Source organism: Saccostrea echinata, unplaced genomic scaffold (assembly GCF_033153115.1).
Source record: "Saccostrea echinata isolate AGI-Se365-2 ecotype Australia unplaced genomic scaffold, CSIRO_AGI_Sech_v1 ptg000058l, whole genome shotgun sequence".
In the NCBI taxonomy this organism is placed as follows: domain Eukaryota; kingdom Metazoa; phylum Mollusca; class Bivalvia; order Ostreida; family Ostreidae; genus Saccostrea; species Saccostrea echinata.
The window spans coordinates 5,553,260-5,566,872 of NW_026889807.1; the positions used below are offsets into that span (position 1 = coordinate 5,553,260).

Below are 13,613 nucleotides of genomic sequence, written 5' to 3' on the forward strand. Positions count from 1 at the left end.
ATGATGGCGATGATGATGATAATAATAATAACAGTTTATGAGAATTTTCAAACATCCCTTCACTGCCAGAATTTTTTTTCTCTTTAAATCCTCTAGCTTTGGGAAACATAAACAATCAATGATCGTTTTCAAGATTATTGCTGAATTTTAAGAAGATGCCTAATTTTTTCCCAATATTGAATACGTTTTCTTGGACAACGACAACTTAGGAATATTATCTAAACAAAATGAATATGAAATTCATTTCAGCTTATTAGAGACAACAAATTATGTATAACACTTCTTATTTAGATACATTATCTTAAAATTTCAAATTAAAATAGAAAAAAAAAATTGATCACATCTAAAATTTAACTTGTTTTAAGATGTTTGTGATCTCGTCTTTCCCAGTCACCGTAAAAATTACGTCAGTCGTTAATAATTAGAATAGAATAAGAATTCACTTCCCATAAAACCAAGGATGAAAAATATATTATTATACAAAAAAAAATAAAAAAATAAAAAAATAAACGATGAAAGACCCTTCACAAAATTGCATGCTTGACGTGCTAAGAAGCTTCATGTTTATATTACATGATCATTTACTATAGAGTGCCATTTCAAACAAAAGATAATTAAAAAAAGCACATATAATGACAAGTATTATTATATTTTTGAGCATTGACATTTTGTAAATTACAATTCATTTTTTTTTTTTTTTACATATAGAGCATTTCATTTTCAGATCATACAACCAAACAGAAATTAAATTCTTAAAGGCTAATACCTTTTCAATGATATTTTTAAATACGTTTATCATAAAAACAAAGGTTCTACATAGCAAGTTCCTCCTTTTTAACTCCAAATACATTGCCCATGTTTCTCCCAGATAGCTTCAATCAAGTTTTATTTCAATGTTTTTGAAAATTTCTGCACGCTCTCGAATTTTTGAAACATCAGAACTCAGGGAAAGCAAGACGGACTCTTCCTCTTTATAGACTTCTATCTTGTTCTTTGTTGATTCAATATTTATTGACAAATCATCGATTTCTCTTTTTAAATCTCCCTCCAGATAACTCTTAACGACTTTTTTAAATCTCTCTTCATACGTTTTATGTAACGTTTGCCTTATTTTCGGCTTTGTTAGCTTATCTATTCTAGCTTTGAAAGCATTCTTTGTAACAGTTTTATAGTCATCAAGGACGTCCAGTGCAACTAATCCTGTCATTACAAGACCAGCCACAACGCCAGCAGCAGCTACGGCTTGTGCAGCCTTGGGACTCACAGACATATATATCATTGCCAGACTTCCAGCAACAGCAGTGCCACTGGGAGCAATCAGCGATAGAAGAACAGGACCAAGTTTGTCTTCAACGTCAAATGGGGACCTAAATCCTCTCATTTTGTTCTTAATGTTGTGCAAAGACTCGTGAATTTGTATAAAATTTTCTGTAAGTTTTTGTAATATCTGGCTTGTAAACATTCTTTCAATGTTTTCTTGTTGCCAGGAAAGAGTGGCCTTTTCTATGCGATTGCTAAGTTCACCTCCAATAGTAAAGCGTGTGTGCTTTTCAATTTCTTGGAGAACGCTTGCCTTGAACTCTGCACTGTGTATGTATTGAAAAAGAGCTTCAGTAGTGTCTTCCAGAAAATTGTCCACACTTTCTTGAAGACTTGAAAGTGCCTAAGAATGAAAGGTACAAAGGCCATTGTTCACTTTTTAATGAAAATTGTCGCATTAACATAACAAAAAAGCTTCTATCTATTTTTTTTTTAAAAGGACAACCAGACAAAAATGTGAAACATACATTGGTAATAATTACCTCTTGTCTTTTATTTTGGATAACTTGCAAATCTCTGGAAAACTGATCAAGTTCCTGAATTGTCTTTTCTGTGCTCTGCCTTGCACACCTTAGCTTGCTTGAAAGACTTAAATCACAGTCATCAGCAAAGGATTTTATAAATCTGTAATATACATCAATATAGAAGTAAAACATATGATGGTTTGCTTTATGCACTTCAAACTTAACGAAAATGAACAAAGAAATAAACACAAGAGACTTGCGACTGAAAATACTCAAAAACAATATTTTAATTTTGAATTTAAAAACTTACGTTAACAATTTTAGCATAATTAAAAAAAAAATATCACAGTTTTTAATTATTTGTGTTCTGTGGCACCAGATCACTTTTTATTTGAATTATGTGTGAAAAGCATATATATTTTTTTTAAAATCATGACTTACCCCAGATGAACTTTTGCTCTCTTAAATTCATTTTTGGTAATCACTTCTTTGAGAATCTCTTGAAATTTGTCATATTCGACCTTGTAGGCTTCTTGTTCATGCACCTTTATGTAATAGAGAGAATCACAATGTAGATTTAACTAACAGTGATCGATGTCATAAAAATCTATAATCAATAAAAATTTGAGAGCAGGGCATAAAACAAGGATCCCTAGAAATTCAAGAATCTGGATCAGTGCCTAGGAGAAGTATGCAGCCCCTGTTGACCGGTAACTCCCGCCGTGAACCCTTTGTATAGATCAGGTAGATGGAACATTCCGTAGTCAAATTCAGTATAAAAACAAAGGCCAAACAACTGGTACGAAACACCTCAGCCAAATAATTGCATGGCTAAGAAATATGAAACGCAAAAATAGACCACAATTCACCAAATGTAATTAATGTTTATTAGGCATATGAAAGAAGTCATATGTTCTGTGCAGATCCGTTGCATCTTTGGACTTAATCAATATACATTCCTTTGCTTAAGATTTTCAATTAATGTTCTATATTTAAAATTTTCCCGAAGGAATATGATTTTAAAAAATCAAGAAATATGTAAATAAATATCACTTTACCAAAGCTGAGGCAAATTTCAGAATAGTTTTGTCCTTCACACCTTCCCATATCTCATGGACTTTATCTTTTAATTCCTCATACAAATCTTTCTTTCTCTTTTTCTTTGAAACAACTGTATCCCATTTGTTGAGTAGAAAAATGGCATCTTCAGGATCTAAGCAATACATCAGATTCATCGATTCTCTGACGTGTTTAATGATATGCAGAAGCTACAAGAAAGCTAAAAATTAAAATTAGCCATGCATATATTCTGATATATGAAGAACTGGAAAATTATAATTTTGAAAGCACGTTTTCTTTTCTCTAAGTTTTTTGAATACCGAGTTTAATTTAAACAAGTTTGCTTCAGTAATAAAAATATAAATGATTGTCTCAAAAATGAATATACATATGTAATAAGTATACCCTATCATCCTGGAATCCACCTGCATTGGAAACGTTTACCACAAATATGAAAGCCACTGCTTTGGGCAGATACTCCATCATTTTTGCTGCCACAATATCTTGCTCTGTGTCACCTTTTCCTGGTGTATCAACTATAATAATGTTACCCTAAAGGATAGAGAAGGCTTCTTAATAAAAAGATCCAACAGTCGTGATTTTTTTCTTTCCTGATTTTTGAAGCCTTTTTTTTACAGCTGAGATTCACGTATTTGTATTTTTCCTCAAATGGGTGCTGACAAGGCATCAGACATAAGAATAACACACTTCACATAATTATAATGTATATGGACAAAACGTTTGAAACTTTATTGAACACTCTTATGTGCTATATAAAACCTTCCCTGGATTCATGAATACCAATTAAATAAAATAAAATTAAAAAAAATAAAAAAAAAATTAAAAAAATAAAAGTGTTCTAACCTCGTTACATGTTTCTTGGTGCTACGGCTGTAAAAGTTATAAAACTGTATTTATTTTATTCTGTTCAAATAATTTTTAACTATTTTTTCTTTTGTGAAACCATCAATTTTTTGAATGATGAAAAAGTAGAGAGAGAAAATTACTTACCATTCCAATTTCATTTTTCTGTCATTCTTGCAGCACAGATTTCGTGTACTTATTTGGGAAAGTGCCTCAAATTGTCAAAGCTATAATTGTTTTTCAAATACAAAATGAAAAACAAAAATACCTTCAGTATTGGAACTGGAAACCAAACATCAATGTATTCTATTCTGTGGTCATCTGTTCTAGCTAAATCTTCCATCGTCTCACTTAGTTGTTCTTCATCACTAAACTCTGTGCTGACTATTTCTTTGCCTTCCTTATCCAGCTTCGACACTCGCATTTTGTCGGAATATCTTACTCTACAGACTCTCGTTGTCGTCGCCATTATGTCAGTTGGCACAATGTCTTTGCCAATTATAAGATTTATAATGGTTGATTTTCCAGAACTTGTTTCTCCTAAAAATAAAAAAAACAACAATAACCACAAATTTAAAAAAAAAAAAAAGTGATAAAAAGAGACAAAAAAGAAAACAACACAAATTAAAACATGAAATGTGAATTAAACGAGATGTTGTTTATTTGATAACAACAATGACTTTTAGATAATAAATAATAAACGTTGAATTACCGGCTACCACAATAGCACAGTCTGTCTTTAATAAATCCGCTATTCTAGAATCCAACTCTTTGTTAATGTTATTCATTTTCTTTGATTCGTCTCGAATGTAACAGTCAAAAGCATTTTGGTCTACTAATACTTGAATAGATCTGAAGATTTCAACTATTTCTTCCTGAAGACAGTCGTAACTGCAGGTGTTCCTGTGAAATGATATACACATTAATGATATAATACCACTAGAGGAATAAGTAGTCCATACATAAGTTGGATTTGCCTGTCTTTCCTGCCCCTTTTTGTGAATCTGTCTCTTTTTTCTGGCCCTCCACCTATCCTCTCTACCTACCATAAATATGTTTCCAGTCCTAAACCTAGTCTGAACCTCTTTAAAAGGGTGTACAAATTCACGTTATTGCTTACGATAACATACACATATTGCTGTTTTAGGTCAATACGATGATTTATTCATCTTAGGAGTACAATATTGTACTTCAAAGGTGGAAGTATTAACCGGGAGGGGGATGGGGTTAATGTTTGGATCCATTAACAAGGGGGAATGCAACAACCCTTTCAATGTATATTTCATATTTAGCAAAATTAAAATTTTACGTTTAGATTGCGTAGAGGGGACATGTCCCTGTCTCACCCCCTCGTCTTTTTCTAGTTGCCTTACTCTTATGTTTACGTGTGTGGAAATCGGGCGCAAGTGAAATAACTTTTCAGAACTATCTAGACCATTTTGGGAATTTTCTGACCTATTTTTAGTCCAATGCAAAAAAAAAAATATATATATATAAATATATAAAAATAAATAAATAAATAAATGAATAAACAAATTCTTATGATCACTTGGAAGGTCACGAATAGGTGAACATAACGAGTATTTTTTCTACAATATTGGATCTCAGCCTATAAGAGAGCAAGGAATTATTCAATCACATAATAAAAAAAAGTATATTGTTTTCATTATCGTGACTTATGGTCAAAGCTGAAAAGTAGTGGTCATTTGACTATGACCTTCAAAATCTTTTAAGACCTTGATTCAAATCATATATCTCAAATAAAAAATGTGTATGGATAATGTATCCCAAAAGAATCTTATTTACACTTATATAGCAAATAGCAAATAGAATAAAAAAAAATCTATTGAGATAATATGATAATGCAATGAATCATCCACTTATTGTACTTTGGTGCCCTTAACATTAAGCATATAGGAAAATACATTGGGCAAAAAGCTCATGACTTCTGCATGAAAAGAGAACGCTTTTAATGGCTTATTATTCATCATTGAGTTCTCAAATACAAGACATAAATAATAAATTATTATGCTGAAATGCTGCATACTGAAACATTTAAATGCTTCATTCACTACTTCAGTTATATTCATGTAATCATCAATTATAGTTAAATCAATCTCAATAGTTCATTTTTAGTTATTGGTTTGATAAATTGTTAAGCTTTTTGTCACATCATCATAATCATAAACAAATAAATTGCGAAAATTAGGTTACAGTAACTTCTTAGTGAAAAATAATGATGGGAATATCATGTGTTTTTTTTTTCAAAACATGTTTGATATTGAGCTAGGAATGGATCTAAAAGACACTTTAGTGATACTTGTATAACACGAAGGAAGACAAATAAATTATGAAATGTAATCGATGTTTGATAGTTTTTTTTTTCAATTAAAATTTGCACAATTTAATTATCTATCATTCATTGCAGTAAGAAGACATTTCCACAAAAAAAAAAAAAAAAAAAAATGAAATTAAATATCACTAAACTTTCAAAGCCAAGTATTGACAAATTTTTGATGCAAGTCAAATTGTGATGTAGGTAAAACAATCTGTGGGATATTAAGGTATGCCACTCATCAGTTTTTTTGAGAAAAGTTTGGTTCGAACGTCTAACTTTTAAAATTATTTAACACAATTCAGTTTTTATGACATATTTGATTTAAACAATGCAAATTATACAATATTCAATTAGAAAAAAAAACTGTTCACTAAGTTGTGAAAACAAGATTTATGGGGAACAATTTTTTGTAATGGAAGGATATTTAGAAGAAAATTCCTTAAATTTACATATCTGTTTGATTTAATATCTTGGAACTTTAGCCCTACATATTTTTACTCCGGATTTTTTTTTTTTTTTTTTTTTTTTTTTTGCTATTACATTCTAGGAATATAAGATATAGGTTTCAAATAATATTTTTTAAACAAATTTTACACATTCACGCAACAAACTTTGCCAAAAAATGAAGATACATGTAAGAAGTCAAGATAAAATTTACATTGTTTTTCGCCTGAAATTTGCATATTATATATCTTAAATATTACATTACTGGCCCCAAGTTTTCTTTCATTATTTTAAATTTTACGATACTATCACCCGATCAGCACTAAAGTCATAAAAAGCTTGATACAAGAAAATATTTTATTGCCTATTTAGATTTTTAATACCCCAAATATGATATTTCTTTTAGTGCAAAAGGTCACTCAATGATTTACGCTTATTAATTTGCTGGTTTTTTTTTAATAATAAAAATTTTCAAGGTGTTCTACAAAAAATAATATTTTAAAGTATTGCTATGATTTTATTTAGTAAAATATGGTAAAGGTTAAAGTGATTAACCTAAGAGGTATAATTTCAGTGCAAAAAAGGTAATGTTAATTGTACGGTTGCTAACGAAGATGCACACTGACTAACAATATTCTTACCGATTTTGAAACAAAGTATATGAGAAGTTATCAATAATATACTCAGTATCTCTTTAAAATCTTTTATATAACTCATGTGACGAGTGACGTAACTTAGATAAAACATACATACTATTTATATAAATGTAACACAGATTATACGATGATAAATAAATGAAACATAGATCGTACGGAATAAAATAAAAATTTCAATCACTCAAATGGTGTGTTACAACCAAAATTAAAATTTCAAGCCATGACTTAAGTTCTGCATAAGTGAATGGATGGAAAATTAACGAAAATCAAAACTATAATCGATAACTTATTAAGCCAATGATTACCAGAAGTCACTACTGCTATGCAAGTCATCTTGTCCTCCTTGCATGTAATTGGCATCTTTCACATCTAGATTTTCTTTTGTTTCTGTTTCATCTTTCGCATCTAAAGATTCTTGTACTTCTTTCTCTGTAATATGTTCCATATTTGATTCTTTTACATCTTTTCTTTATTCTACAACAAAGAGAAAATAGTGAACATGTAGTTTCAACTGCCCTTTGAAATCAAATCAAAAGTACAATTATATATGAAGGCAATCGTGAATATGTCCTTAAATAATAAGTAGACGTTTCAGTACCTTACGACGTATTTTCATTTTCATTTTGGTCCTTTTTTATACCCACAGTTACAATTATTACTTACAGTTGCTACTTAATATGTACAGGACACCGTGTAGCTACGATTTCGACAGGTTACATTTTCATATTTTGCTACATTATTTCTTCATATATATGTGTGTATTTTAGAATACTTTCTGCTTACGAAGTTTTCCTTTCTGCCAATATCCAGGATATCGAATCGATATCGAATCATGATTTTTCAATGGGTTATGCCGCCCCATATGAAAAACTATTTTTGGCGTGTCAGTATTTGAATACCATCACGTAATGAAGTTTTCACCACCCGTAACCTTCTATTTACTTATATTTTCAGGTCAAAAATGAATAAATATCGCATTGCTTGTGGTATTGCATAATTATGTTATATATTAACCTAAAAACAAATTATACAGTTCAAGATAGATACTGACATATCACTCAGGTTTAAATATGGTTTCAATTCATTCCAATTTCATAGTACTGGTTAGAATCGATATCGATACGATATCGACATGATATTGTCGTCGATATCAACATCGAATTCGTTCTTGGACATGTATGATTTTGTATGATTTTGAAATACATAACATAGATAACCAAATAGCTGTTTGTTTCGTTTGAACACATTTTATTGTTACTTACGACACAGGTTACTGGGCGTAAGTATATAATGAAAGCATTGTTTAGTCAGAGTCTTCCTTTCATGGTAGAATTCGATAATTTTCTCTACACGTTCTAACATCATCAAATTGGCATTGAAATATTTCAAGCAGCAGATCATCTCTTTAACCAAGTTTACCTCACACCGAAATTCATAAAGCAATATTGTTTTCTTGCTTTTTACTTCAATATCTTACTGACTATAGACGTTTACGGCCATCAAACGAAAAACATGGTGACAAACAAGATGACTTCATCTTTTCAACAGACAACATTCATTTTTATGTAGAAATATATTTCTTAAATCACCTATATATGGTGTCTTTGCCCTCTAACAATTGAGTGGGTGGGATTCAGCAGGGGATGCTAACTCCTCTTTGACACTTTATCCCAGCTCGAAACTCTGGTGTCTCTAGAAATATCTATGTTGTGTCCTGTTCATCATTTGTACTCTTTACTACCTTATACCATTATACAAGATGCCCAAGTAATTGTTTACTCAACAATTCAAGGCTAAATTGAATATAAGAGCGAAAAACGTCTGAAATGGGCGTTAATAATAACAACGGTTCCTACTGTAAGTGAAAATTTTAAACAAGCTATTATGAGAGGTTTCAATTGCCTCTCTTTGCAAGAAATATGCATTAGCTGAGGAAATAAGACAATTGTAAAATAATATCACAAATACGTTTACTACTATTCACTTTATATCTTGAATTTGAATAAGATTGTCTGTATTCAGAAAAGAAACTTTTAGATAGGATATTATTTGAATATAGGGTGTCTTTGATCGGTATACGGTATCTTAGATTTAATATTGGCAACTGCGTATATATATATATATTTTTTGACGAATAGTGATACATATTAGTTGTGTTATTTAATAATGATTTGAAAATATTAACCGGCTAGTTATGATATCAAAACTGCTTTTATTTATGAGAAACTTTGGATTTTTTCTGAAACCGATGGACTGAAATGGCCATGAGTTGGGGGTATTAACAATGGCTAACGTTCTAAATATGCAGGATAAAACGAAAGTGAATTTTGTAAACATTGAATTATGCACCATAAAATGACTGCCTGGTATCATTATATCTCAGCAAATTACATGTGCATCCCTTTTAAAAATAATATAAATACCTTATCAATATAAATCACCAATTCTTCAGAAGAGATAGAGCATTGTAGATTTCTCTTCAATTTCCATGACTTTAAGTTTGACTGTAACATCCGGTACACTGGTGTAATTGGATTTCTTTTTCAAGAAAGGTAACTCCTCGTGTATAACGATCTGTAATGCAATATTAGAAAACACTGGCTGAAACAAAATTTACAACATGGTATCTAGTTTAAATTTGTTTCTATATGAAGACAACTGCCTTAGAACCCTTTAACTTTCAATAAAATACCCCTTATAAAAATATCATTGGCAACAATTTTACGTCCTCAATCTCTTGTTTTATATATATTAGAAATGACGAAAATTACATAAACAAACTGAAGCTCAAAATTGACAAGAGTTGCCTAAACGTTTTGCAAAAACAGATTAAAAAAAATATTGCTAGAATATCGCTGTATATTACTATTTAAAATATACAAATTAAGCTTCATAATATACATCTAAGGAAAATTGAAAACTAAATTCCATTACCTCAACGTTATCTCCCACAAATATAAATATATTTCATGGTTATGAACGCAGACTAAAGGCATCTATGCATGAGGTGTTTCAAAAGTGAGAAAAGAAATACAGTGTGTAAAGCAAGGGCACAGGATATGGCGAGGCTACTTAAGGGGTCATGGCATCTCATCAATAAATATTTCCTCAACAGTATCGAGATTCAAAAGCACTCAGCTAAAACAGGAAAAGACTACAAAATAAGTCAATATTTCAAAGTCCTTTTCTACAAAGAGAATTTCGGTTTTATCACACCAAAGATATTGGTGGAAAGTTATCTAAAATTCATGGACAAGATTTTTTGTAATATGTAGAAAAATTATTCAGAAAGAAAGGTTTTTAAATTGCTGTAAGAATGATATATATGTATAAAAAAAAAAAAGCTTAGGTGCATATACAATAAAGTATAACAATTAAAGCCACTTGCAATTCGCGTGAAAAATGTATGTATTTTCCCAATATTGTCACCCAGTCTGCAAATATGCTGGGCACTGATCTGAATACCTAAGGAGGTGTATTGAATGTATTTTGTTGAATTAAAATCCAATCTACCTTTAAATTGCAAAAGAAAATGTTTATATTTTTAATTTATCTCATTGCATAATGCCTTTTCCTACATTCATTCCATTTCAGTCGTGTGTAGTATCAAAAGATTTCTTTCAACTATGCAAAATGTTTATTTTTTTTTTTTAATGATGCAATTCTGATTTAATGATCTTGAGATAAAAAACTTATGTTTGAATATTTTACAGCATGTTTCAGCATGAGGATGTTTCATACAAAATTTAATTGTGAAATGAAATTCTGCTTAAGAAATTTTGCTTTCCTAAACGTTGATATATTTGTAAACGTAAGAAGGTGCGTTGAATGTATTTTGTTGTATTTTGTAAGGCTCATTATTTGAATTGTATTTTAGAAGAACTATTATTTAGTTCTGCAGGTGGAAATCTAATTTACACCCATAGCTCCCTTTCTAAGGAGGGAATTCTTCAAAATCACATGTCTGTTTTAGATATTTTTAATATTCCCAACAAACAAAATGAATTTGCATTACTATACCTTTACTGGATTCCAAAACTTCATGAAAATCCTTACAAACAAAGATACATAGCGGGTTCCAGTAAATGTTCTACCAAGCCTCTTCCTTTACTTCTCACTAAAATATTTACTGTAATGAAGGAGAAACGTAAGGAGTACTGTGCAACAGTATTTCGAGAAGTGGTGTAAATCAGATATGAATACGTAAAAACTCCAAGGAACTTTTTGAAAATTTTAGATCACAAAACTTTATTAAAATCAATAACATCAAAACGTACGATTTTCAACACTTTATATCCAATCAATCCAATCCAAATTGTCATAGGTCATTTGCAACATTATTTTGTTAGAAAGTATTCTGATTGTACACATAAGTACTCTGAAGTTGATGTTAAAGCTGCTTGAGTTTCTCATTGACAATATCTATGTTGTTTTTGGAGATCAGGTGTTCCAACAATCATGGGAACCAAATGCGCCCCGTTATTAGCAGACCTATTTTTCCATTCAGATGAAGCAGAATTTATTTAAAAACAACTACATGAGAAGAAGAAAACACTTGCTGTGGCCTTCAACTCGACATTTCGATATATCGACGACGTATTATCAATTAAAAAATAGTTACTTCCATTCATGTGTCGACTCGATATATTCCAGTAAGCTTGAAATAAAAGATAAAACAGAGTCTGAAACATTCGTTTCATATTTGATATTTTACTTGAAAAAAACTTAAATGGTAACTTAGCAACAAAGCTTAATGATAAACGTGATGACTTCACCTTTACAATCTTCAACTTTCCTTACTTATGTAGCATTATACCCTTATCACCTGCAAATAGGTTTTATGTCTCTCAGTTGATTCGATACGCAAGAGCATACTCTACGTATGAACAATATCTGAAACGATGCAAGCTATTGACAAACAAGTTGATGAAACAAGGTAATCAACAGTCTTGTTTAAAGTCATCATTTTGCAAGTTTTAAGGTCGATACAATGACCTTGTCAGCACATACAGCCTATCATTTAGTCAAATGCTGACTGACTTTTTTCATACTAATTGTTAGGCTATTATTTATACAGTGAACTGTCTACGGACTTTTCCGGTTTTTTCCACGATCATGACAAGGAGCACACGGCGGGTGTGACCGGTCGGCAGGGGATGCTAACTCCTCCATGGCACCTAATCCCACCTCTAAATTTTGAGGTCCGTGTTTGCTCTGCTCCATGCAATTTTGTGTCGTTTCATTGGATTTTCGCGAATGAATAATCTTCGTTATCTTCATATTTCATGGGATAGTACCAGTTTTGATTAACTGGGGTTTTGTGTAGATAAATCTGAAAAAAACCTGAATTGATTTTAGCCTTCTGCACAAAAATCTGATGTTCCATTTTTTATTTGAAACCTCTGATTGATATATTGGTACTTTTACCAGTTTCCCCATTAAAACAGCTACATTACCAGACGTAAAACAACATACAATCAATCAATCGATACTCATCCGATTGAAGTGAAACCCTTTAAGAGTGAAAAGACACATTGTGTAAATTTGTGAAACCAAGATAATTTTGTACGCACATGCATGCACATGCACATGCAATGAGTGAAATTTGTCATGTATATTCATTGTAGCCTTAACTTTTATATTTTCTTTTGCAATACTTTGAAACTCAACGTATAAAGACATTTTGGAAGGTTAACAAGATGATATGGTCAAATTAACAGGAACTCAAGTGCAAGCACGTGCGCTCTGATTGGCTGAAACAAAAATATCAATATTTTCCTTGTCTTTTCACCAAATACTTTGAAATTTTAGATATAGTTATGTTTTATAAGGTTCTACGATTTGTTAGATGAGGAAATTCTTCAAAACACGCGCATGCACATGTGCTGCAATTTGATTAGCTGAAACTGTAAATATCTTTAACTTCCTTCGTTTTCAGAAAACAGGATGACATTTAGAATATAAATAAGTATAATGGGTTCCTATATTATAGTACTATGGTTGGCGGAGCCTGTTATGCGAAATTTAGCCAATGTTTCCCACTATCGTTGATATCCTGGAATCCCCATACAACTAGGCAGTGATTCCCTATATTTACATTTATATGTAAAAAAAGTATAAATATAAATCGCAAATGCTGTCTAATTTAATAGCATTGAAATGCATGAGGCATTCCATGTCAATTTCAATTGCCCAACCCAATGATGTCACATTTTACTATAAATTTTACAAAAAAATAGTGCGATATAAATGTGGAAATAAATTTAATAATTGTTTATTTTTGTTAATAATCCTTGACAAATATGAAAGAATAATTAAAAGTAGTATTTATTTTATAATCAATGTTATCTGATTTGCTCTGATGAAAGATGAAACCTGGATCTAGTCGGAATCGCATACATGTACATTCGCCGCAATTAGGCCTATATAATGTCAGAATCGACTTCGAGAAATGATGAAAAAACATGT

General features: G+C 30.8%; 1 protein-coding gene across 1 annotated transcript; it reads right to left on the bottom strand.

The window, feature by feature from the left end:
* Window positions 1-796: 796 nt before the first annotated feature.
* On the bottom strand, window positions 797-4,603 carry LOC133174456 (dynamin-like protein 2). Its single transcript, XM_061309576.1, has 7 exons — window positions 4,420-4,603; window positions 3,976-4,247; window positions 3,249-3,395; window positions 2,843-3,052; window positions 2,226-2,329; window positions 1,803-1,944; window positions 797-1,663 (listed from the first exon to the last, which is right to left on the bottom strand). Exons 1-7 carry the CDS (start codon window positions 4,493-4,495, stop codon window positions 875-877), a joined length of 1,740 nt encoding a protein of 579 aa, XP_061165560.1. The 5' UTR covers window positions 4,496-4,603; the 3' UTR covers window positions 797-874.
* Between the last annotated feature and the right edge of the window lie 9,010 nt (window positions 4,604-13,613).

Coding starts and splice junctions, on each gene's coding strand:
- LOC133174456 (XM_061309576.1), bottom strand. CDS start 4,495: ATGAATAACATTAACAAAGAGTTGGATTCTAGAATAGCGGATTTATTA. Junction 3,396..3,975: donor TTCCAGTTCCAATACTGAAG/GTATTTTTGTTT, acceptor TCTATCCTTTAG/GGTAACATTATTATAGTTGA. Junction 2,330..2,842: donor TGAAATTTGCCTCAGCTTTG/GTAAAGTGATAT, acceptor TATTACATAAAG/GTGCATGAACAAGAAGCCTA.